This window comes from Myotis myotis, unplaced genomic scaffold (genome assembly GCF_014108235.1).
Source record: "Myotis myotis isolate mMyoMyo1 unplaced genomic scaffold, mMyoMyo1.p scaffold_m19_p_3, whole genome shotgun sequence".
In the NCBI taxonomy this organism is placed as follows: Eukaryota; Metazoa; Chordata; class Mammalia; order Chiroptera; family Vespertilionidae; genus Myotis; species Myotis myotis.
Window position 1 is genome coordinate 207,192,426 of NW_023416335.1, and position 22,053 is coordinate 207,214,478.

At 58.6% G+C, this 22,053-nt stretch overlaps 2 protein-coding genes across 3 annotated transcripts in view; both read right to left on the bottom strand.

The window, feature by feature from the left end:
* Positions 1-674: 674 nt before the first annotated feature.
* BAIAP2L2 (BAR/IMD domain containing adaptor protein 2 like 2) lies at positions 675-21,716 on the bottom strand. Of its 2 annotated transcripts, none has more exons than XM_036299712.1 (14): positions 21,585-21,716; positions 20,486-20,561; positions 19,372-19,458; positions 18,909-18,970; positions 10,100-10,171; positions 9,802-9,918; positions 8,858-9,004; positions 4,361-4,513; positions 3,804-3,954; positions 3,483-3,708; positions 2,372-2,584; positions 1,856-2,063; positions 1,310-1,353; positions 675-1,134 (listed from the first exon to the last, which is right to left on the bottom strand). In XM_036299712.1, the coding sequence occupies exons 1-14, from the start codon at positions 21,633-21,635 to the stop codon at positions 1,059-1,061; spliced, it is 1,683 nt and encodes a 560-aa protein (XP_036155605.1). In that variant the 5' UTR covers positions 21,636-21,716; the 3' UTR covers positions 675-1,058. The 2 variants fall into 2 exon arrangements, with proteins under 2 accessions (XP_036155605.1, XP_036155604.1); XM_036299711.1 differs by having other exon boundaries at positions 2,372-2,587.
* Positions 21,652-22,053, bottom strand: part of PLA2G6 (phospholipase A2 group VI) — a 44,832-nt gene continuing 44,430 nt past the window's right edge. Inside the window, exon 18 of the mRNA XM_036299708.1 lies at positions 21,652-21,774. Coding sequence (XP_036155601.1) covers positions 21,747-21,774 — 28 coding nt within the window. The 3' untranslated portion in view covers positions 21,652-21,746. The remainder of the gene's footprint in view (positions 21,775-22,053) is intronic.

The window sequence follows — 22,053 nt, forward strand, 5'->3', positions numbered from 1 at the left end:
CTGCAGGGGGGGCTCCCCGGTATACCCCAGCCTGGTGGGGGGTGCAGCCAGACTCCCAGGCTTGCCTGCAGATCAGCCACTGGCCTGGCTCTTACCCCAGGCCGGGGGCTTAGAGCATTCCCCCCCCCCACCCCCTAAGAGGCTTTTCCTGGGAGGGGTGAAGGGACAGGGGGCCCCAGGCCTGCCGGGGAGATTTGGACAGATGAGGCTTCACGTTCTGGGGCCCCAGGAGGACACACAGAGCCCTGTTCTGGTGGTGGTGGTGGTGGGGGTCCTGCTGGTGCTGGGGGCATAGTCCTGTCCTGGAGAGACACCCCCCAGGCCCCAATCACCTCAATGCCTCGTGTGCCCCTGACCCCCGGCCACATTCCAGGAAGGGCCTCTGTGCCTTCCCCTGGATAAAGCTAATCCAGGAGAGCCCGGGACGGGGGCAGGGAGGGCGGAACAAAGGGCGCTGTGTCCCAGGCCACTGATGGGCCCTGACCTCGGCCACTGCCACCCGCTGCCCCTGGAGAGGCAGCTATTTCCTGAGGCTGGAGATGGAGGAGGGGGAGGGCTATGAAGGGATCAGAGGGGGTGAGGCCTCCCAGGCACCTGCCGGTGACCCCATTCTCCAGTGGGAGGTCTCCATGCCCACCTGCCCAGCCCCCAGACCAGAGAGCACCAGTCCTGCTGCCTGTCCACTTGCTTTATTTCTCATTGTTTACAAAAGTTAAAAGGGGACAAGTGCGGGAGGGGGAGGGTGTGTAAGGGGCTCCTCCCCACTGGGGTGGAGAAGGGGAAAGAGGATGGGGGCGTGAGGTAGGCCCCCAGGGAGAGTCCTGGGGCCCCTGGACGGGAAGAAGTGGTGCTGGCCCCATTCTGCCTGCTTTATTTTGAAGGTCCCAGACCCCATGCCGGGGCCCTCAGAGCTGCTCAGGCTGGGGACTTGGTCAGGGGAAGGGCGCCCCCCACCAGGATCAGGGCCCCGGCATCTCGAATCCACGGCTGCTGCTGCTGCTGCCGCCAGCTCTGGGCATGTGGCGGGGCGACCTCAGACCCCTGATGGAGGAAGGCCTTCAGCGGATGAGGGGCGCCGAGCGGTCATTGGTGACAGTGGGACGCAGCTTTACGGTGGCAAAGGGGTTAGTGCCCCTGTGGGGGGAGAGGTCAGAGAGAGGTCTCCAGCTGGCTGTGGGTCCGGGGAAGGCACCTGGACACCTGAGCCAGGTGTCCACCCTGCCTCCTGTCCCGTCACCCACACTCATCCCCACCCTGTCTCCCTCTACCGAGTCCAGTCCCCGCTGGCCCAGTCCTGCCCCAGACTCACCGAGGGAAGAGCTCTGGTGGCTGCTGCTCCCAGGACATGAGCTTCTGCAGGGGAGGAAGGGCCAGGTCCGGAGGGTTAAGGGGCCAGCCAGCTCCTGCCCCTCCCTCTCCCCCTCTACGAGGCAGCGGCCCCCCAGTGCCAGGCTCTGGGCGTGCAGCCCTGGTGTCCTGAGGCCCAGGATTCTGTGGGTTTCAGACTTGAGAAGCCTCTGGGCCAGAGGACAATCTCCGGGACAAGACGGTGGTGGCCTTATGGGGAGCCGTTCCCTGTGTCACTACCCCGCCCCGGCTCTGACCCACGACCCTGGTGTGTCCTCCCTGGGAGGCAGGGAGGACAGGCCTTTCCCAGTGCTCCTGGCAGGGCACCTGGGGCTCTAGTCCCTGACATGAATACATCCCCCACCCCTCCCTGCACAGATGGGCAGACCGAGGCCCGGTGGAGGGGCCCCTGCCAGACACAGTGGGAAAGCACAGAGGGTTCCGGGGTCTGCAGTCTCCCTGCCCACTGGTGACCCAGGTTGTGGACAGCCTGGGGGAGAGGGCTCACCTTGATGTCAGTGGCCACCCCCGTGCTGCCCATGCTGCCTCGGCGGCTGCCAGGCAAAGGTGTAGGTGCGGGGCTGGGGGCGCGGCTCGGGACCCGGCTGGGAGTTCTCGAGCGGGGCTGGCCGTCCCAGTACTCTGAGGGCGCTGTGGCGTTACCCGGCCGGTCCAGGAGGTCGTCTAGGCTGTGGCTGCCCCGGAGCGGGTAGGACCTGAGCTCAGAAAGGAGGGGAAGGGAGGGGATCAGGGGTCAGGCCCCATCTTCTGGGCCCCTGAGCTTCCTACAGCCTCATCCCCGCCGCCTGGGGGAGAGGAGACTGTTGGCTTGCAGGCAGCCCTGAGAGGCGGCAGAGGGATGGACACAATGACCTTCACAGTTAGAGAGACGGGGTGCCCTTTCTCCAGAGGCTACAGGGGGGTGGGCCCACTCAGGACTGCAACTCACAGATAGCCCCCTGATGGGTGGGGTCACCCCCCACTGGAGTCCCCACCCCTGCCCCAACTCTGACCACCCAGGTACCTGGAAGGTAGCTCATTCATAGGGCTCATGGGGTTCATGGAGGTCACTGGGTTCAAGGGGTTCATGGGGTTCATGGAGGTCATGGGGTTCAAGGCGTTCATGGGGTTCAAGGCGTTCATGGGGTTCATGGAGGTCACGGGGTTCAAGGCGTTCATGGGGTTCACGGGCACCTCCTCCAATGGCTTCACATAGGCCTCGGGGAACCAGCCGCTCCTGCTGGGGAAGCAGAGGGTCCCCTAAGCAAAGGCCCAACAACGTGACCCAACCACCTTCCCCGGGAGCACACAAGCCCGGGGCCCTGCAGGTGCGGCTTGCTCCAGGGCTGTGCCGAGGGCAGCGCATGTCACCCCTTGAAGGTCTTTCTTGGCATTCAAGGCCACCAGCCCAGCCTCGTGTCCCCCAGGCTCGGGCTCCTTAAGAGGAGGAACTGGAGATCCGGAAGGAAAGCAACATGTCCAAGGACTAGGGTCACCCCTTCAATCCCTGCTCACTGAGCACCCACCATGACGGCCCAGAGAGGCAGGCACAGTCCTCCCCAGAGGCTCCTGGCCTGGCAGGGGACGGACCACAAGCATGATGACAGGGTGACAGCCAAGGGCAGGTCCAGCGGAAGGGACGCCCACGCCCAGGTGCCTGACCCCCGCCTGTGCTCCCTCCTTCCCGGCCCAGCTGCTGCCCTCCGGCCCCGGTGCCCTGGACAGCCTGCCTTTGGAGTCTTTGCCTGTTTAGGTCCTTCAAGGATTTCCCCTGCGAGTGACTAAGGAGAGCAGCCAGCCTGCGAGGGCCCAGCACGGCCTCTGCCGCCTGGGGAGGCCACGCCCACCCCATCAGAGCCGGTCCGGCTGACCGGGGCGCAGAGGGAAGCGGTCCCTCCCCCGGTGTCGGGTGCACAGTAGGTGCTCGTAATAAGGTTCTGTAATGTTCCGCTTGAGTCTTCCGTTCCCGCCTGTCCCACCTCTCACGGCCGCACCCCTCGGTAAGGAGGCTCTTGCTCCCTCATGGAGCAGATGGGGAACCTCCATCAGGGACGTCTCGGTCGGAGCTGGCGGTCAGGCCTCCGGGTCCGCCCCGCGCCCCCTGGCCCCCGGCCCCCGGCCCCCGGCCCACTCACGTGGACGAGCCCTCCAGCTTGCCGTAGAGCCAGCCGTTCTGGGCCTCCGCCACCAGCACCTCCACGACGTCTCCGGCCGAGAAGCGCAGCAGCGTGTGGTTGGCGCCCTCCGAGTGGGAGACGAGGGCGCGGACTCGCCGGGCGCCCCCGCCGCCGCCCCCGCCGCCCGGGCGCTCGCCGAACGAGTTGGAGCGCGAGCGCTGGGCGCTGCCGGCGTAGAGCGAGGCTGCGGGCGGAGAGCGCGGCGCGTGGGCGGGGGCCCCCGCGTCCCTTCCCGGACCCGCACCCAGGGCCCGCTGCCCGCTCCGGCGCGGCACTCACAGGCGGACGGCGTGCGGGGCAGGGAGCGGCGGTCTGGCTCCAGCTGGGACGCGGGCCTCGCCTCGCTGGGCTCGGGGCCGTAGGAGCCGGGGCCGGGGCCGGGGCCGTGCCCGCTGCGGGGGGAGCTGACCTCTCCCAGAGGCCTCGGGGGCTGCGGGGGGACACGGGAGGGGAGGGTGGGGCGGGGAGGGGGGGCCGCGCGCCTAGTCCAGCCCCCACCCCCAGTCCCAGTCCCAGTCCCAGTCGGCGTAGGGGTTCACCGGCCGGTGGCCCAGCCACCAGGGGGGCGCCGAGGCGGCGCCGGGGCGGAAGGGCCAGGTCGGGGGCGCCGCGTAGAGCGGGACCCGGGGCGGGAGCAGGCTGCGCGCGGAGGGCCACAGGCCCCAGGGCCCCACGGAGGGCGCCGGGGACAGTGGCGGGGGCATCAAGGGTGGCGCGAATAGCGGCGGGGGCACGAGCGGTGGCGCGAATAGCGGCGGGGGCACGAGCGGTGGCGCGAATAGCGGCGGGGGCACGAGTGGCGGAGGGAAGAGCGGCGGGGGCGCCCAGGGCCTCACCATGTCCAGGCGGGTGGGCGTCAGGCGGCCCGAGGGGTAGGGCGGCCCCAGCACCGGGCCCAGCAGGCCCGGGGAGTGCGCCCGCGACGGGTTGCGGCTGGCCTCCGACTGCTCCTTCCACAGCAGCACGCGGTTCTGGAGCGTCCCCCGGGCCTGGTGGGTGAGAACACGCGGTCACCCAGGTCCGAGCGCGCCCCAGGATCCTGGAGACGCAGAGCTTTGGTAGCTGTCGGGAGCTAAAGATCATGCTGGTGTCACGTTGAGTCTGCCCACGGTCCAAGCACCCCCACTTTTGTCAAAGGCCCCTCAGGCACCCTGCCCCTCTCTGTGTGCTCTGGGCTGACGGAGTTCTCCCACTGCCCCGGCGGCAGGAGGGCAGCACCTAGGCTGGCCACTCAGGGTGCTCCGTCCTCCTGGCCACAGGGATGGCACTTACCCCAAAACTGTGACCAAAGAATTCAAACCCAGTGCTCACCCTGGAACAACCTGGAGGCATGTATCCTTTTACCTCGTGGGGTTTGCTAAACAGGTAGAGTGAAGCCAACACAGGAAACTACAACTCAGCAGCAACAAAGGCGAATTTCTGATGACGGGCTGTGCTCCTGGGCCCAGCTATACCCGAACCCTTGAACTTCCCAGTCACTAAATAAGCACCTGCTTGTTTGAGCCCGTGGGAGCAGTGTTCTAAAGAGGCCTTTCAAACCCCGTTCCCAGTGCATCCCTGTAGTCACATGGCACCCCTTTTCCAGGGTCCCCAATACAGGGGCATTGAACTCTGCTTGACACTTTCAAGGACACACACTCAGCAGCTGACCACAACAGCTTGGGGTAGGAGGGCTTTAAGTGTTAGACCTGCAATGTATATTAATCATGTTTTAAATTTTCTGTATTTTATGATTCTTTGATATCCCGAGGTCTTGCTATTCCTGGAGAGACTGCCCCTCCGTGGTGTAGATAATCCCTAGGGATCCTAAACAACTTGCCCCTGAACAGGCCTTTTGTATGCAAACCAACAATCCAAAGCTGCATCCCCAACCACTTCCTTTAACTCACCCATCAAGCCAATATTTCCCCTGCCCTAAATCACCCCAGAGCCAGGTACCAGACAGACAGACCCCGCCCCTATGCCACAGAGCCCACTGAAACTACTCAATCCCAAACCTGCTTCAAGTTACCTCTCCTGGTTTGCCTCTTCCTTCCATGGAAACCATAGTACATTTCTGGGCCATGATTTCCTCTTGCTCCCTCTGCCTCTTGACCAACCCCTGGTGCCTCCCCAGGTGGTCCTGGGTGGCAGGACATGATCCTTGTTTTGGGGACTGCGATATGTAATAAAACTGTCTTCAATGGTATTAATCTGTCTGTGTTGTCACCCAGTCACCTCTATAGATTAAATCAATCAAAACAGTTCTCCAATTTTAAATTTTTCACACTTTTTCTTTTTAAATGTTTTTATTGATTTCAGAGAGAGAGGAAAAGATAGAAACATCAATGATGAGAGAGAATCATTGATCAGCTGCCTCCTGCACCCCCCCCCCCCCACTCCCCCAGTGGGGATTGAGCCCACAACCGGGGCCTGTGCCCTGACCAGGAATCGAACTGTGACCTCCTGGTTCATGGATCTATGCTCAGCCCCTGAGCCCTGCCAGACGAACTCCTCTCTTTATTCAAGCGTTCCGTCCCCTAGGGATCGGCCAAGCTCCAGACTGTCACCTGAGGAGTAATGAAAGCTTCCTTTTGTTGAATATGTGCTCTGCTAGGCCTAGTGTTAAAGGCTTCGCCTGCATTATTCTTACTTGATTCTCACAATGGCTCTGGGAGGTATGTGCGAGTCTATCTCCACCCTAGAGAGAAAGATGCCGAGGGTCAGAGCAGTTAGCCATGGCTCCAGGCCTGGCCTCACGGCAGCAGGGAAATGGCCGGCACCAGCCTGGAGGGGGCTTGCTGCCTTTCAGTGGCCACTCCCTTCTCCCTGGCCCAGCTGCTGGGAACCTCAGCATACTCTCCGGCAGCAAACAGGCTCAGAGCCTCACGTCACAGGAGCAGCTGGGAGCTGGTCACGAGGGACGGTCTCCCTGTTGCCTTGCATAGTCATTAGTGAACCCCTTACAACAAAGGTCTCTGTGAGCTTGTTTCGGAGGCAGTGAGCACAGCAAGAACCAGGAGGGCCTGCAGGCCACATTTTTTAAAGTTTTTGTTGTTGCTGTTGTCTAGTTTGACACTATTCGGTGGAGAGCGCCTGCCAGGGCAGCAGGGGCTCCTGGAGTGACGGCCACCACACGTCCCAGCCCGGGCAGCACTCAGCATCGCTGGCTTCCCCCAGCCCTGCCTCCGGCCAGCATCGCCCCCGGCTGGGAAGGAACCTGTACAGTCCTTCAAGCCACAGAGGATCATGGGAGAATGTAAAAAACACTTCTTTTTACCTTTCTGATGAGCAAAGATCAGAAAGTTGGCTCACAGTGTTGTCCAGGAAGCAGGGACTCGCACACACTGCTGGTGGAAGTGTGACTTGGTATAACCAATGCCTATATCCGCGGACTCTCAAACTCCATTCCTGGGGATTCACCCTGGAGCTGTGCTTGCAGAGTGCGACCCACTGGGAGGCACTGCAGTGGGGGAGGCGCTATTGAGGAGACCCGGGCTAAGCAAGGACTGATTGATGGCTACGGACGAGAAGGATGCCTCCCTGTGCCAGGAGTCACAGTTCTCTGTGTCTTGTTCTGAATCTCGTGCATTCGCCATAGTAACGGGTAAATGTTTATGGTTAACTAGCTGAGGAGTCAGATCTTGTATGTTCTCAAACCCAGCTGGGCCAGACAACATGCTGCCCATTCCCCATACCTCGGGGAAGTCAGGCTCAACCAGCCCAGGCCCCTGCTGGGAGGCCACCCCGCATGCAGGAGGCAGCCAGGGAGGGGTCCGCTGGAGGTTAACTCTAAGGACACAGGCAGAAAGGAGTTTCCTTCCAAAGAAGACATATAGTGGCCAATAAGCACATGAAGAGATATTCAGCATCACTAGTCATCCGGGAAATGCAAATCAAAACCCCAACGCGACAGCCCTTCACACTCACTAGGGCGACACTAGGATGTGCTCAGCTGGTTGAACGTCGACCCATGAACCAGGAAGTCAAGGTTCAATTCCTGGTCAGGGCACATGCCTGGGTTGCAGGCTCGATCCCCAGTGCAGGAGGCAGCCGATCAACGATTCTCCCTCATCATTGATGTTTCTATCTCTCCCGCCCTCCCTCTCCCTTCTACTCTGAAATCAATAAAAATATATTTTTAAAAAAGATGATAGGTAAATATATGTGATTATGAGGGTCACAAAGTGTGGTCATCATGAGTAGAGATAAGAACAGTAGAATTTCCAAATTAATAAAGGGGAAGGGAAATAGTAACTCAATCAAATGACATAAACAAGAATGGGAGAAAAAGAAGAAATGACAAAGTAAATACAGTTAAGTGAACTCATCCGAAAACAGTAAAACAGGTATATCAGTTGTCAGGTTAAGAGGAATAGACCGAATTCCTCTGAGAAGACAGATGTCAGACGGGTCAAGCATAAAAACTGAGCTATATGTTAGTAACATAAAAAACACACCTAAAACAAACAGATGAGTCCAGCCGGCGTGGCTCAGTGGTTGAGCATTGACCTATGAACCAGGAGGTCAGGGTTTGATTCCCAGTCAGAGCACATGCCCGGGTTGTGGGCTCAAACCCCCTGTGTGGGGCATGCAGGAGGCAGCTGATCAATGATTCTCATCATTGATGTTTCTATCTCTCTCTCCCTCTCCCTTTCTCTCTGAAATCAATAAAAAAAAAATATTTTAAAAAAATGGATGAGAGAAGAGAAAGTAGGAAGGGCAATATTAATTTCAGATGAAGTGGAATTAAAAGTTTCAGACTGGATTATGAGAGACAGTGAGAACCTAAATGACAACACTAACCCAGAAGGTATAACACTCATAAACCCAACAGCACTGACAACGTGGCAGCAAAATACAGAAAGCGGAACCCATTAGAAACACAATGAGAAATGAAAAAAACCTGATTGGTCTTAGCAAATAGCAAAGCATAGAGGATTTAAAGCATCGGGTAAAATTAACAGACAATAACTGAATGAACCTATGAATCAATGAATTTGTGAATGGAAGTATATGCAAGCAGGAATGAAAAAGTAACTGGTTCATACACTAATGAATAAATGCACGAATTAGTGAATGATGTGAGAATAAACGAAGCCATGAGTGGATAAATGCACGAATATCTGATAGTACAAATAGACACAGAAATGAGTGAAAAAGAAATAGATGGAGAGAGAAAATAAATAAAATAGCTACCGAGGAAGAGAGAAGGCAAAGGAGGAAGGAGGGCGGTTCCTCTGTGCAGCCAGCGCGAGAGCACAGCCCGAGGGCTCCAATGCTGTCCCAGCCCAGCTCACCCTCCCAGCCCAGCTCACCCTCCCAGCCCAGCTCACCCTCCCAGCCCAGCTCACCCGACCGAAAAACTGCAGAAATGTATTGGAAAGCAGCAGGTGCTTCTCGGCCAGGAACCGGTAGCGCCGCTTCTCCTCCAGCTCAGCGGCCCGCTGGCTCTCAGACACGAAGGTCTGCATCTGTGCGTGCAGCCGGTTCACACTCTCCTGGGGGGAAGGGGGGTCTGGGCTGAGGCAGGGGGTGGGTGCCTCCTTCCACCCACCTGGAGCGCCAGCTCTCTGAGCCTCCCTGTCCTCCCTGACCCAGCCGCCTCCTCCTGGGCCTCCCCTGAACACCCAGCCCATCCTAGCTCCGGGCCTGCCCTGTCACAGGCAGCTTCGTCCTCCTGAGCCTGGGCTCTGTGTCCCCCCAGACAGCCCTCTGTCCCCAGCACCCAGCTCAGGGCCCAGCACGGAGGTGGTGCCCAGGAAGACTGGTTTAATGAAAGTGCAGATGAGTTGATCAATAACCCTCTACTTGGGAGGGAAGATTCTGAAAAGAGAGGAGTTTATGAGAGGAGCCAGAAGAGGGGACAGGGAAGGAGACGAAGCTCCTGGAGAAAGAGTCCAGGGCTGGGGAGGAGGGGCTGGGGAGGAGGGGTTGGGGGGGGCTGGCCTTAGCCAGGGAGGAGAGCCCTGCCTGGGCAGGCGGGAGGGGAAGGAGGGTGGGTTACACCTTTGCTAGTGGGTTCAGGAGTGCATGACCAGTGGTCTCGGGTTTGCTCAGTGAAGCGGGGTAAGCTAGTGAGGTGCTAGGGTTTTGGAGGGGCCTGGGGCGCCTGGGGAGGCAAGGAGCAGTGCTGAGGGCGTCCCTGACCAGTAATTTCCACCCGCTCCAGGGGCTGGCTGACCTCAGCAGGGCCTCGGGCAAGCCACACTCCGGGGCGTGGCCTGGTGCTGGTGGGGGGAGCTCAGGAGGGTATCAGAGGGCCCCCAGAGACCAGTCCTGTCCCCAGCCCTCGCACCTTCATCTCCCGCACGTTCTTGTCCCTCTTGCGCTCCATGCGCCACAGCTCAGACATGCACTTCTCCAGGTTGGCGGCTCGGTGGCGATACTCAATCTCGTAGTGCTGGCGGCTGTCCTGGGGGTGGGGGTGGGGGTGGGAGACCCACGTCAAGAGCTCTGGACGCCTGGCCCATGGGCCAGAGCGCTGGACAGGGCAGGCGGCTCGGCTGGGAACGTGGGTGCCCTGGGGCCGGGCACTGCCCAGCGCTGGCCTCGGTGCCATCTGTCAGGCGGGAAGAGGCGGCAGCCAGACTCACTTTGATGAACTGCATGTCCAGCTTGGTGTTCTTCTCCATGTGCTGCAGCAGGTCTCCGTGGAACGTCTGCACCTGCGCGGAGGGCAGGGGGTGGTCAGGCGGCCCCTCCCCTCTCAGGCCCCAGCATCCCTTGCACTGCCCATTCAGACCCATTGCCCACCCAGTGCTCACACACCAGGCACCTGCCGGGTCATTAGAGAAATGGGCGTAGCAAGAGTGCCTGGCTGGAGGTGGGATTACATGTTAATCATGAGAAACACTAAGTGTGGCACCTCGTTCAAACACCCTCGATAACTGTGCCAGCGACCCCTGGTTCTACTCCTGGTCTCAGCCTGTGCTTTGGCGACGCCATTCCCCGTCCCTGGATTCCCTACCAATCTTCAAATGCCTGCCCCCTGACCTCCCGGCGGGGTCGCTGCTCAGTCATTTAGTTCCTGAAAGGTGTGTACATCTGTTCGGTCACTGTCCACCCCTCCAGCCACAGGACAGCATCTCTTGCTCGGCCCTCTTCAGCCCTTTTGTATGAGCAGCGAGCACTGTGGGTAGGAACCAAGTCTGACCCATCTCTGCATCCTTGGCACCGTGGGCAGGGCTGGGCCCAGCGGAAAAGTGCTCAGAACGGCTGACGCCTTAGCTGTGGGGGTGGTAGGTTCCCGTGACAGGTGAGAAGGCGGCTGACCACTGGGTGGCCGGGAGGCCAGGGGAGGCTTCTGAGCCGTCTCAGAGGAGCTAGGTCCTAGTTCTGCTTGTGTCTCCAATTTGCTTTGTGATTTTGAACAAGTTGCTGGCCCTCTCTGGGCCTCAGTTTCCCCACCTGTAATAGTAAAGGTTTGGCAAGGTGCTGCTAAGGTCCAGCCCGATAAACCCGACGAGCTTTGTTTTTGGGCCTCAGCGGTCGCCTGGCACATTCGCTTGTGTCCCATCGTGTTCCCTGGGTCACTCTGCATCGTTGGGGCATCAGCTCTTCAGTCCTTCCAGCGGCCCTCTCTGCCCTGGAGTTCAGGTTGCACAGGGAGCGGAGAGGAGCGTCTCTCACCCGCTGCCACCTCCGCCTCTGGGGACCGTCACCTCTGCTGGCATCCTACCTCCTGCCACGGGGTTCTCCCTGCTGTGCTGCGGGGGCTCTGTCCCCCGGGGTACGGCATCGCCCAGAAAAGGAATGCTGGGACTTTCCTTCCAGGATGCAGGAAAACCAGTAAATATAAAAGTTCTGAATTGTAACTTTTTCCCCCACAATTGTTTCTGAAACTTTGGTAATTGCTGGTCTGTAAGCGACTGGCCACACCCTAACCCGCTGAGCTGTGGCTACCAGTGTGTGTGTGAGTATGTGTGTGTGTGTGTGTGTGTGTGTGTGTGAGTGTGTGTGTGAGTGTGTGTGTGTGAGAGTATGTGTGTGTGTATGAGTGAAGGTGTGTGAGAGTGTGTGTGAGTGTGGGTGTGAGGGTGTGTGTATGTGTGAGTGTGAGTGGGTGTGAGTGAGGGTGTGTGTGTGAGAGTATGTGTGTGTGAGTATGTGAGTGTGTGTGTGAGTGTTGTGTGAGTGGGTGTTAGAGTGAGGGTGTGTGTGTGTGAGTGTGAGTGGGTGTGTGTGAGTGTGTGTGTGTGTGTGAGTGGGTGTGAGTGAGGGTGTGTGTGTGAGGGTGTGTGGGAGAGTATGTGTGTGTATGAGTGAAGGGGTGTGTGTGTGTGTGAGTGTGAGTGGGTGTGAGTGAGGGTGTGTGTGTGTGTGAGTGTGTGTGTGAGTGTGTGTGTGTGTGTGTGTGTGGATGAGTGAAGCTGTGTGAGAGTGTGTGTGAGTGTGGGTGTGAGGGTGTGTGTGTGTATGAGTGAGGGTGTGTGTGTGTGTGTGTGAGAGTATGTGTGTGTCTGTGTATGAGTGAGGGTGTGTGTGTGTGTGAGAGTATGTGTGTGTGTGTATGAGTGTGTGTGACAGTATGTGTGTGTGTATGAGTGAGGGTATGTGTATGTGTGTGTTTGTATATGTGTGTGTGTGTGTGTGAGTGAGGGTATGTGTATGTGTGTGTTTGTGTATGAGTGTGTGTGAGAGTGAGGGTGTGTGTGTGTGTGAGTGTGTGTGTATGTGTGTGTTTGTGTATGTGTGTGTGTGTGAGTGAGGGTGTGTGTATGTGTGTGTGTAAGTGGTGTGGGGCGTGTTAGTGTTATGAGCTGCACTGAGTACACACTTCTGGCCTGTGTGGGGCCTTTTCTGCTGGATCCACAGGAAGTGCAACTTCCCAACTGGCGAGACCGCCCAGCCAGGAGGATCCCACTGTCCTCCTGGGCCTGCCTCCCCCTGAAGAGACAGGTCGGGATTCCTGCCTGGACACAGACCCGTGCTCCCGAACATCCCACATCCTGCTGAACCGCCCAGTAGGAACCACAGGCTTATGGGAGACGTGGGGCTGGGCAGACGTTCAAACCCCAGACAAGTGTGTAGCCAGCGCTAGGAAAGAGGCGACTGGCACCTGGGAGACGAACCTGAACTACACTGAAGGCCACAGAGAACATCACAGACGCACAAAGCCAACAGACGGACATGCTGCCCCTCAGCTACTGCAGAGCTGGCCTGCTGAGGAGGTGGGGAGGAAGGGGCTGTCTGAGGGGGGCGGGGGGGGGGGGGGCAGAGATGGTTTCAAATGTCCTTATAATACTGACAGCAGACAAGCTGGGAGCCGTCTCCCTCCTCTTGATTCTGTTTCCTCCTCCCTCTCCTCTTGCCTGGAAACACTGCTGGTGAACAAGCCCCTTCCATCATATGATGTCACTCCTGCTCCGATCACATCTGGCTGCGCCACCGCGGCAGGGTGAGCGCACAGAGGGGCCATAGCCACCGCGGCAGGGTGAGCGCACAGAGGGGCCATAGCCACCGCGGCAGGGTGAGCGCACAGAGGGGCCATAAGGCGGCTCATTGCCGCGGCCTGACTGCGGTCGCAGACGGAGAGGGCACAGCCGAGGCTGCCCCCACCAGATGGGCTGGCACAGGCGATGGAAAGTCCCGCACGCTCCTGGAGGAACGGGTCTGTGGAGGATGATGCTTGCGCGGACTTTGCGCTCTCGCGGCGGAGGAAGCAGACGCCTGTCAATAATTGGCAGGTGGCTTTGCAACCAGGAAGTCCCTGCCCAGGCAGGCTGAGGACTCCGAGCAGGTCAGGACAGACGTCTCCCTGCCCCCGCGCTATCAGCGCGTCCTAGAGGCTCCCTGCGTGCGGCCCCGCTGCTGGGAACATCGCTGCCAGCTCTGTGTGACCCCAGGAACTCTCACAAGACTTCTGCCATCTCCACGGGAGACCCCCTTGAAGGAACTGCCTGTGGGCCGAACCCCCATTTGATCTTGAATCCCCTGCAGTCAGGCCATGCCCTGCCACGCCAACAAAATGCTTTTGTCAAGGTCACGGAGACTCCATGTTGCTAAGTCAGCTCTCTGGACTCACCCACCTCAGCCAGTCATCACCACGGGACGCGACTGGCCACTCCCTCCTCCGGAAACACCTGTTCCCCCAGCCTCCAGCCGGCACCCTCTCCTGTTTCTCTCGCCCCCACCCCTGGCCGCTCCGTCCTTTGCTGAGTCCCCCCATCTCCCTGACCCTTTAACGCTGGGTCGACCCAGAGCTCAGGCCTTGGGCCTCTTCCCTTCCTTACTACATACGCCCCCCCCCCCCCCATGAGCAGTCCCCATGCTCAGACGGCCATCCCAGCCCCAGTTTCCTGTGTGCGGCTGAGGCGTCCACCTCTCCGATTGTCTTCGATCGTCATCTCACACCTATCTTGTCTAAACTGAGCCCCTGGCCTCTCCTCTCCATCCAGACGGCTCCACATTCAGTTTTTCCACCTCAGCTAATGGCAACTCCACCTTTCCCGTTGGTCAGGTGAAGACCCTGGAGTTACCTGGACTTTCTCCTTTCTTTTGCAACACACATCCAATCCAGCAGGAAATCTCATTGGTTCTACTTTCAATCTGAGGTCTCCCCAACACCATCACTGCTGTAACCCTTTCCCCGGCCTCACCTCCCTCTTCTAGATTACTGCAACAGCCTCCTGACTGGTCTCCCGCTTCTGCATTTGCCCTCCACAGCTATTTTATTCTTTTAAAAACTTTTTAAATTGATTTCAGAGAGAAAGGGAGAGGGAGAGAGAGATAGAAACATCAATGATGAGAGGGAATCATCGATCGGCTGCCTCCTGCCCACCCCCTACTGGGGATCTAGTGCACAACCCAGGCATGTACCCTGACCGGGAATCGAACTGTAACCTCCTGGTTCATAGGTTATGCTCAACCACTGAGCTATACCAGCTGGACACTATTTTATTTTTAGTATAAGAGCCAGAGTGATCCTACTAAACTATAAGTCAAACAATGAACAAGTGGAAAATGACATTTTAAAAGGCCATTTACGAATGACTTCAAAAAACGTCAAATACCTAGAAATAAAACTATCAAAAGATGTGCAAGACTGCTACACTGAAAATGACAAAACATTGCTATGAGAAATAAATAAATAGAGCGGCATACCATGTTCATGGATCAAAGGACTAGATATTATTAAGATGACCACTGCTTACAGATTAATAAAATCACTATCAAAATACCAGCAGGCTTTCTTAGAGAAATTGACAAGCTGATTCTCTAATGTATAGGGAAATGTAAAGGATCTTTAACGGAGCGGACAATTTTGAAAAAAAAGAAAAAATTCTTAGACTGCTTGATTTCAAGACTTACTATAAAGTTACAGTGATTTATACAGTGTGGTATTGGTATAAGGATAGACAAAGATACTGATGGTCAGAGTAGAGCAGTGATTTTCAATCTTTACCTCATGGCACACATAAACTAATTACTAAAATTCTGCAGCACATCAAAAAATATTTTTTTTTGCTTATCTAACCAAAAACCGTATCATTTTGATTCATTCACACAGAATAGCTATTGTTGTGTTCGCTGTTGTCATTTTTTTAAAAAATATATTTTATTGATTTTTTACAGAGAAGAAGAGAGAGGAGAGAGAGAGCTAGAAACATCGATGAGAGAGATCGATCAGCTGCCTCCTGTATGCCCCCCAGTGGGGATGTGCCCGCAACCAAGAGACATGCCCCCAACCGGAATCGAACCCGGAACCCTTCAGTCCACAGGCCGACACTCCATCCACTGAGCCAAACCGGTTCGGCTCATTTTTTTTTTTTATTTGACAATCTAAGGGTGAAAAGGTCAGTGCCCCTGACTAAATAGCCAGGCACTGCACGTTTTAAAAATTATTGTGGCCACACCGGTTGAAAATCAATGGAGAGTTCAGAAATGGACCTAAACATATAGAACAAATCACTTTTTGACCAAGACACCAAGTCAAATGAACAGGGAAAGGGAAGTTTTTTTTTTTTAAAAAAATGGTCTGGAACAACCAAATATCCGTCCAGGACAAAAGGAACCCTGACTCCCTCTCACTTCATACACAAAAATACATTTGAGATGGAACAGAGACATAAGTGTAAAGCCCAGAACATAGAACTTCTACAAGAAAACGTCGGAGGCTATCTTTGCGATGGGGGTAAGTGAAGATTTCTTGGGGAGGACACAAGCACAGACCATTTTTTAAAACTGCCAAGTTGGGCTTCATAAAAATTTTAAATTTCTGGTCATCAAAGACGCCATTAAGAAAATGAGTGGACAAGCTACAGACTTGGAAAAAACATTCACTGTACATACGTCTGGCCAAGGACTCACATCTTGACTCTATTGAAGAACACGGAAAGTCAGCGATAACAGTAACCCAATAAAAAACGGTCAAAAGATTAAAATAAACACCTGCAAGAAGATATGCAAATGTCCAGCAAGTCCTTTAGTCACCAGGATATGCAAAATGTAACCACAGCGAGGCACACCATTCCACAGCCGTGAGGACGTGAGGAGGCAGGGTCAGGCAGACTGACAGCAGGGAGGTGGGCAAGGACAGGGTGCCAGCAGCCTCAGGCCCGCTGGCGGGAGTGCAGATCGTCCGGGGGCTTCGGAGAGCGCTCCGACAGCTTCTTGTACAGCTAAGTATGTATCAGCCCGAAGGGCCATCTCTTAGGTGTTTACCCAAGAGAAATGGAGATATATACTCACAAAAAGATTTGTACAAGAATGTTCACAGCAGCCCTAATTTTTTTCTTTTTCTTTTTTTTTAATCCTCACCCGAGGATATTTTTCCATTGATTTTTAGAGAGAGTGGAAGAGAGAGGGAAAGACAGAAAGAAATATTGATGGATCGATGGGTTGCCTCCTGCATGCGCCCCGACCAGGGCCCAGACTGAGGAGAAGCCTGCAACTGAGATGCGTGCCCTTGACCAGAATCAAATCAGGGACCCTTCCTTCAGTCCGCAGGCTGACGCGCTATCCACTGAGCCAAACCAGCCAGGGCCACAGCAGCCCCCTTTCTAATAGCCCCAAACGGAAAGCAACCCAAATGACTGTCAACTGGAAAAGAGGTAAACAAGCCGTGGTATATTCGTACAATGGAAGACGTAGCAGTTAAACAAAACAAAGCATCAATGCCTGCAACAGCAGGGGGTAAACTCACAGCCCGTATGCCGAGTGAATGACGCAGAACGTAAGAAATGCCGACTGCACAGTTCACACAGACCCGCGCCTCCTGGCCTGGGGCTGGGGCTGGCCCCGCTCTCGGGGACGGCAGAGCTGTCGCCTGCTGGACCCCCAGTGCCTACGACAGCGCCTGGCACAAGGCAGTGAGGAGCCGTCCAATGAATGAGCCAGAGAGGGAGGCCGCCGCTGGCTTGTGCTGCCCAGTGTGGTTCTGGCCAACGGCCCTGCCCGGTTGTCACAGCCAAGACACCGGTGCCCAGAGGTGGCAGCTCTTTTTACAGAGCGGGCCTGGGTGACACTGTCCCCGTCCGGCCCAGGGGTGCCCCAGTGACACGGAGAGCCATCAAACACAAGGACAGGCAGTCCCGGGCTGCCCGTGGGAGCCGGGCTCCATACTCCCGCCCAAGCCCAGGGGCGGTGCAGGCGCACGGCTGCATCCACCCAGAGGCCGGGGAGTCGCCCGGGGGGTTGTGCAGGTGGGTACACAGTTTCCGCTGGTAAAACTGTTTCCCGTTTCAACCTGATAACCACACTGATGAGTATGTAATGGTGTCCCACAAAGAGCACCCCGAGTTTTAGGGTCCCCCCCACGTGTTTGAGAACCACGGACTGTCACAATCAGTGGAAATTTCCTTCAGAAGCTTCTAAGGCCCCTCACCACCGCCTCCACCGCCCCTTTGCCCCAACTCCGGCCTTTGGCTTATGTCTCCCATGGGTGCCGCGCTCACGCCCCGCTTGGCCACTGTGCTCCCTCGGAACGCCCGATCTCCTCCTCCCGCTCTGGCCAAGCCCCGCACCCCCTTCCCAGCGCATTCTTCCCTCCTAGTCCTGAAGCTCTGCTCAGTGCCAGTCCCCGTGCCAGGCCCTCGAGCTGCGGAGAGAAGACCACACCCCAGCAGAGCTCTCAGTCTTGGCAGGGACAGGGGCAGGGAATAGCTAAGGGACTCGAAGGGCCCGGGTGCCAGGCGAAGGGTGTGTACGTATCCATTTCACTGAATCCTCACAAGACCCTACACGGCAGCTATTGTGATTGTCTCCATTTCACAGACAGATAAACTGAGGCACAGAGAGGTTATGCCAGGAGAGCTCACCCCAGGCCACAAAGCCAGCAACGGTGAGGCTGGGCTTTGAACCCAGTGCTCCTAACTGCCACGCACTAAGAACAGAGGGGAGCATCTGGGGGGTCTAGAGGGAGGAGGGACTGAACCTGCCCAGGAGTCAGGGGGGCTTCATGGAGGAGGGGCCACTGTGCTGGATGGCAGGGGTGGGGGCTTCTGTGAGAGGACAGCATTGTAGCAGCCCAGCGGGGGAAGGCTAGCCTGTGGCTGGGGTGCAGCACTTCAGGGTGGCTGGACTGTGACTGGGGTGCAGCACTTCGGGGTGGCTGGGCTGTGAATGGGGTGCAGCACTTCGGGGTGGCTGGGCTGTGAATGGGGTGCAGCACTTCGGGGTGGCTGGGCTGTGACTGGGGTGCAGCACTTCGGGGTGGCTGGGCTGTGACTGGGGTGCAGCACTTCGGGGTGGCTGGGCTGTGATTGGGGTGCAGCACTTTGGGGTGGCTGGGCTGTGGATGGGGGTGCAGCACTTCGGGGTGGCTGGGCTGTGAATGGAGTGCAGCACTTCAGGGTGGCTGGGCTGTGAATGGGGTGGAGCACTTTGGGGTGGCTGGGCTGTGATTGGGGTGCAGCACTTCGGAGTGGCTGGGCTGACTGGGGTGCAGCACTTTGGGGTGGCTGGGCTGTGAATGGGGTGCAGCACTTCGGGGTGGCTGGGCTGTGACTGGGGTGCAGCACTTCGGGGTGGCTGGGCTATGAATAGGGTGCAGCACTTCGGGGTGGCTGGGCTGTGACTGGGGGGGGTGCCGGCAGGGCCTGCAAGTCCTCTGAGAAGCTTGGGTCAGTTCCGGGGTGGCTGGGTGTGGAGGGCTTTTCTCAGGGGCGGGACAAGGTCAAACTGCAGGCTGCTCCCCAGGGGAGGGAAGGGCAGGCCCTGTCTCTCCTGGCTCCTCCTCTGACGCTGGAACCTTGGGAGAGTGGCTGCATCTCTGAGACTCAGTTTCCTCCTCTGTGAAGTGGAGACAGAAATGGTCCCTGCTGCCCAGGTGGCCGGAGGCCAGAACAAGACGCTGCAGACCCATGTGCCTGGCAGAGCCTGGCCGGCTGGTGCCGTGTCACTGGGGTCTCAGCAAGTCCTCCCTCAGGCGGGATGTGGAGGGTGACCCCTCCCAATACTCACCACCACCTCCAGGTCAGAGTTCAAGTGGCGCTGGGTGTCTGACATCTGCACCAAGATCTCACCTAGGAGGCCCAAGAACAGCAGCTCAGAGAGGAATCCCGCCCCATCCCCTCCTCCCAATAGAGGCTTCCAGAAGGGCCTGCCTGAGGCTGGGCTTCGGGACAAAGTCCCGGGTTTCCCATGGGGCTCTGGGCCCTGCAGGGAGGGCTGGGAGGAGCCTGGGCTGCAGGACCCGTGTCTTTGGGGGACTTCCTGGAAAGGCAAGTCTGTAAAAGGAATCCCCTCCGGGATGGAGAATGAGGGGCAAGCAGAGCCCGGGGCTGTGAGGCTGCACCGGGAGGCAGGCGGTGCCTGGAGCCTGGACAGCGGAGGAGGCCTGGGGCGGAGAGGGGCCGGGAGGGGCCGGGAGGAGCCCCCGAGGCCCCAAAACGGTGCAGAGCAGAGAGAGAGGGGAGCCCCTTACCCAGGATCTGCGAGGTGGAGCTCTGCAGGGCCTGCTCCCCGATCTTCTGAATGGCACTGAAGTACACCTCGGCCGCCTCGGACAGGGCTGCGCGGGAGGAAGAGGGGTCCAGCCCTGTCCCTCCTCCAGCCGCCCCCCCTTCTGGGGACCCCTCCTTCCACCAGAGAGAGTGTGCAGGGGCCACGGAGGGATCTGGGTGGGTGCATGTGAGAGGGAGGTGGGGCCTGGTGGCATGTCTGAGGTGGCACAGGCCGGAGAGAGGGGGCAGCGCGGGATGGGTTCTCGCTGCGGGACAGGGCCTGGCGCTCTTCCTGGGCTTTGGTGTGGTCTCTCTTAGGTGGGGGTGCAGGCATCTGTGTGTGCCCATAAGGAGGGGTGGGCGCAGGTGGGGGGCGTCAGGAATGGGGGTGGGCACAGGTGTAGGGGTAGGGTGGGATGGGTGAGGAGTGGGTGCAGGTGTGGGGGGCACGAATGGGGGTGGCACAGGTATAGGGGCAGAGGTGGAGCAGATGAGGGTGGGCGCAGGTGTAGAGGTAGGGGTGGGGCAGGTGAGGGGTGGGCACAGGTGTAGGGGCAGGGGTGGGGCAGGTGAGGGATGGGTGTAGGTGTAGGGCAGGGATGGGGTGGGTGGGGGCGGGCGCAGGTGTAGGGGTAGGGGTGGAGCAGATGAGGGGTGGGCGCAGGTGTGGGCAGGTGAGGGGTGGATGCAGGTGTAGGGGTGTGGGTCGGGTGGGTGAGGGGTGGCACAGGTGTAGAGGTAGGGGTGGGGTGGGGCGGGAGAGGGGTGGGCGCAGGTGTAGAGGTAGGGGTGGGGTGGAGTGGGTGAGGGGTGGGTGCAGGTATAGAGGTAGGGGTGGGGTGGGGAGGGTGCAGGTGTGGGGCATGGGGGGCAGGCTCAGGTTGTGGTGTGGGGGGCAGACTTTGACTCTGAAGAACCGAAAGGCAGGGCAGGGCTGGAGGCACTTGGCTCCAGGTGTGCCCCTGGCTGTCCATCCTATCGGTGCCTCGTGACCCTCTGTGGGCAGCACTGGGGGAGAGGGTGCTGCTGAGAAGTGGTGAATGGCTGCCTGGTGTGGGGTGCGGAGAATCTGGGGGGGCTGTGGGGGACACTCACCGTGGAAGGCCCGCAGGTAGTTGTTGCCCAGGTACACCAGGTTCTCCAGGGCGGGGTTAAACTGCTCCAGGATGCTCTGGACCCAGGCAGAGAGGGAGGGTGAGGATTGGGAGAGGAAGAAGGAATGATGGGCAGAGGCAAGTCACTGGGCCTCAGGAGCAGGGCACCCCTAGCCCCGTGAGAAGCCTCCAGAATCTGGGGGAGCCAGCCTAGAAACCTGGGGTCACCCAGAATCCTGCACGGGCCTCAGAGGCCATCTCTGTTCAAGACCAGGGCCCCCCTGGCCAGCTCCTGCTCACACACCTAACCCGGAGGGTCCTGAGCCTCCGCTGGGTGAAGCCTGCCAGTCTGTCGCAGTCCCCAGCTGGGCACAGTTCAACCCGGGCCTGAGTCCAGGCCTCGCTGGACTGGACACACAGGCTGCCCACAGTCACCTCAAAGGTGAGGGCAGATCTGGCCCCCCTCTAAGAAGAGCCTTCTGGGAGCAAGGCCACCCCAAGCATGGCCCGTGGGAGGGCATCCGGTGGTGGAGATGATCTGCACCTGGACTTGGGTCTTGTTTCAAATCCCTGCAGCCCCTCTGCCTCCCTTGGTGCCCTGAACAAGCTGATTGACCTCTCTGGCCTCAGAGTTCTCATCTACCAAATGGGGTGATCAGTTTTGACCCCACGGGTAGGATGTTGAGAGGCCTCCTGTGCAAGGGGCCTGCACACAGGTGCTCGATAAGGGTCTTTGGAAATGCAGCAACCCCTCTGCAGTGAAGTGGGCAGTTTGAGAGAGGGGCTCAGAAACGACAGTGAGACAGACAGACAGACACTCCCCACTCCCCCCCGGCGGCGGCGGCGGCTCTTGGGGCCCTGCAGCTGGGCCCTGTCCTGCCTCACCCAGCGTCTGGGAGGCGGAGGCTCCTGCTGAGACCGGGTGACTGTGGACAAACCCCTGCCCGGGAGCCTCAGGTTGGGGCTGGGGTGGCTGAGACTCCCCCACCCCCACGCCCACAGCTGAGCCCGGCCAGGCCCCACGCCTTCCCCGCCAGCACGCGCCGCAGCCACGCTCAGCCTGCCCTCGGAGCCGGCCCAGCCGCTGCTGCAGGGCTCACCTTGTAGATGGCCATGGTGGACCTGTAGAACTGGTCCATCTCGGGGGCCATGGAGCGGCTGCGCCGGGCTGAGCAGCAGGCTGGTGTGCAGGGCTGGGAGCACCGGGTCGGTACCGTCTGTCTGTCTGTCCGGTGCCCACTGCTCAGCGGTGGTGGTGGAAGCTACAGAGTGGGACCTAGAAATGGAGGGCTGGCCAGGAGGAGGCGGCAGCTTAATTATTCACCAGCCGGGATGTCAGCCTGCGATCTGGGGCGTAACTGGACCCGGGGGAAGGCATCCTGTGACGCGGGCGGGCTCGTGTGACCTGCCTTCAATTATTTACCCCTCAGAGCGGCGGCTGGTGGCATGTGTGGGTGAGCCTCTCTGAGGTCACCGCCACCTCCAGGACCAGGCCCCGCCAGGCCAGCCGGAACCCCTGGCCCTGGGAGGACCCCAGCCCACCGAGGGGCTAGGACTGCTGGTCGCCCT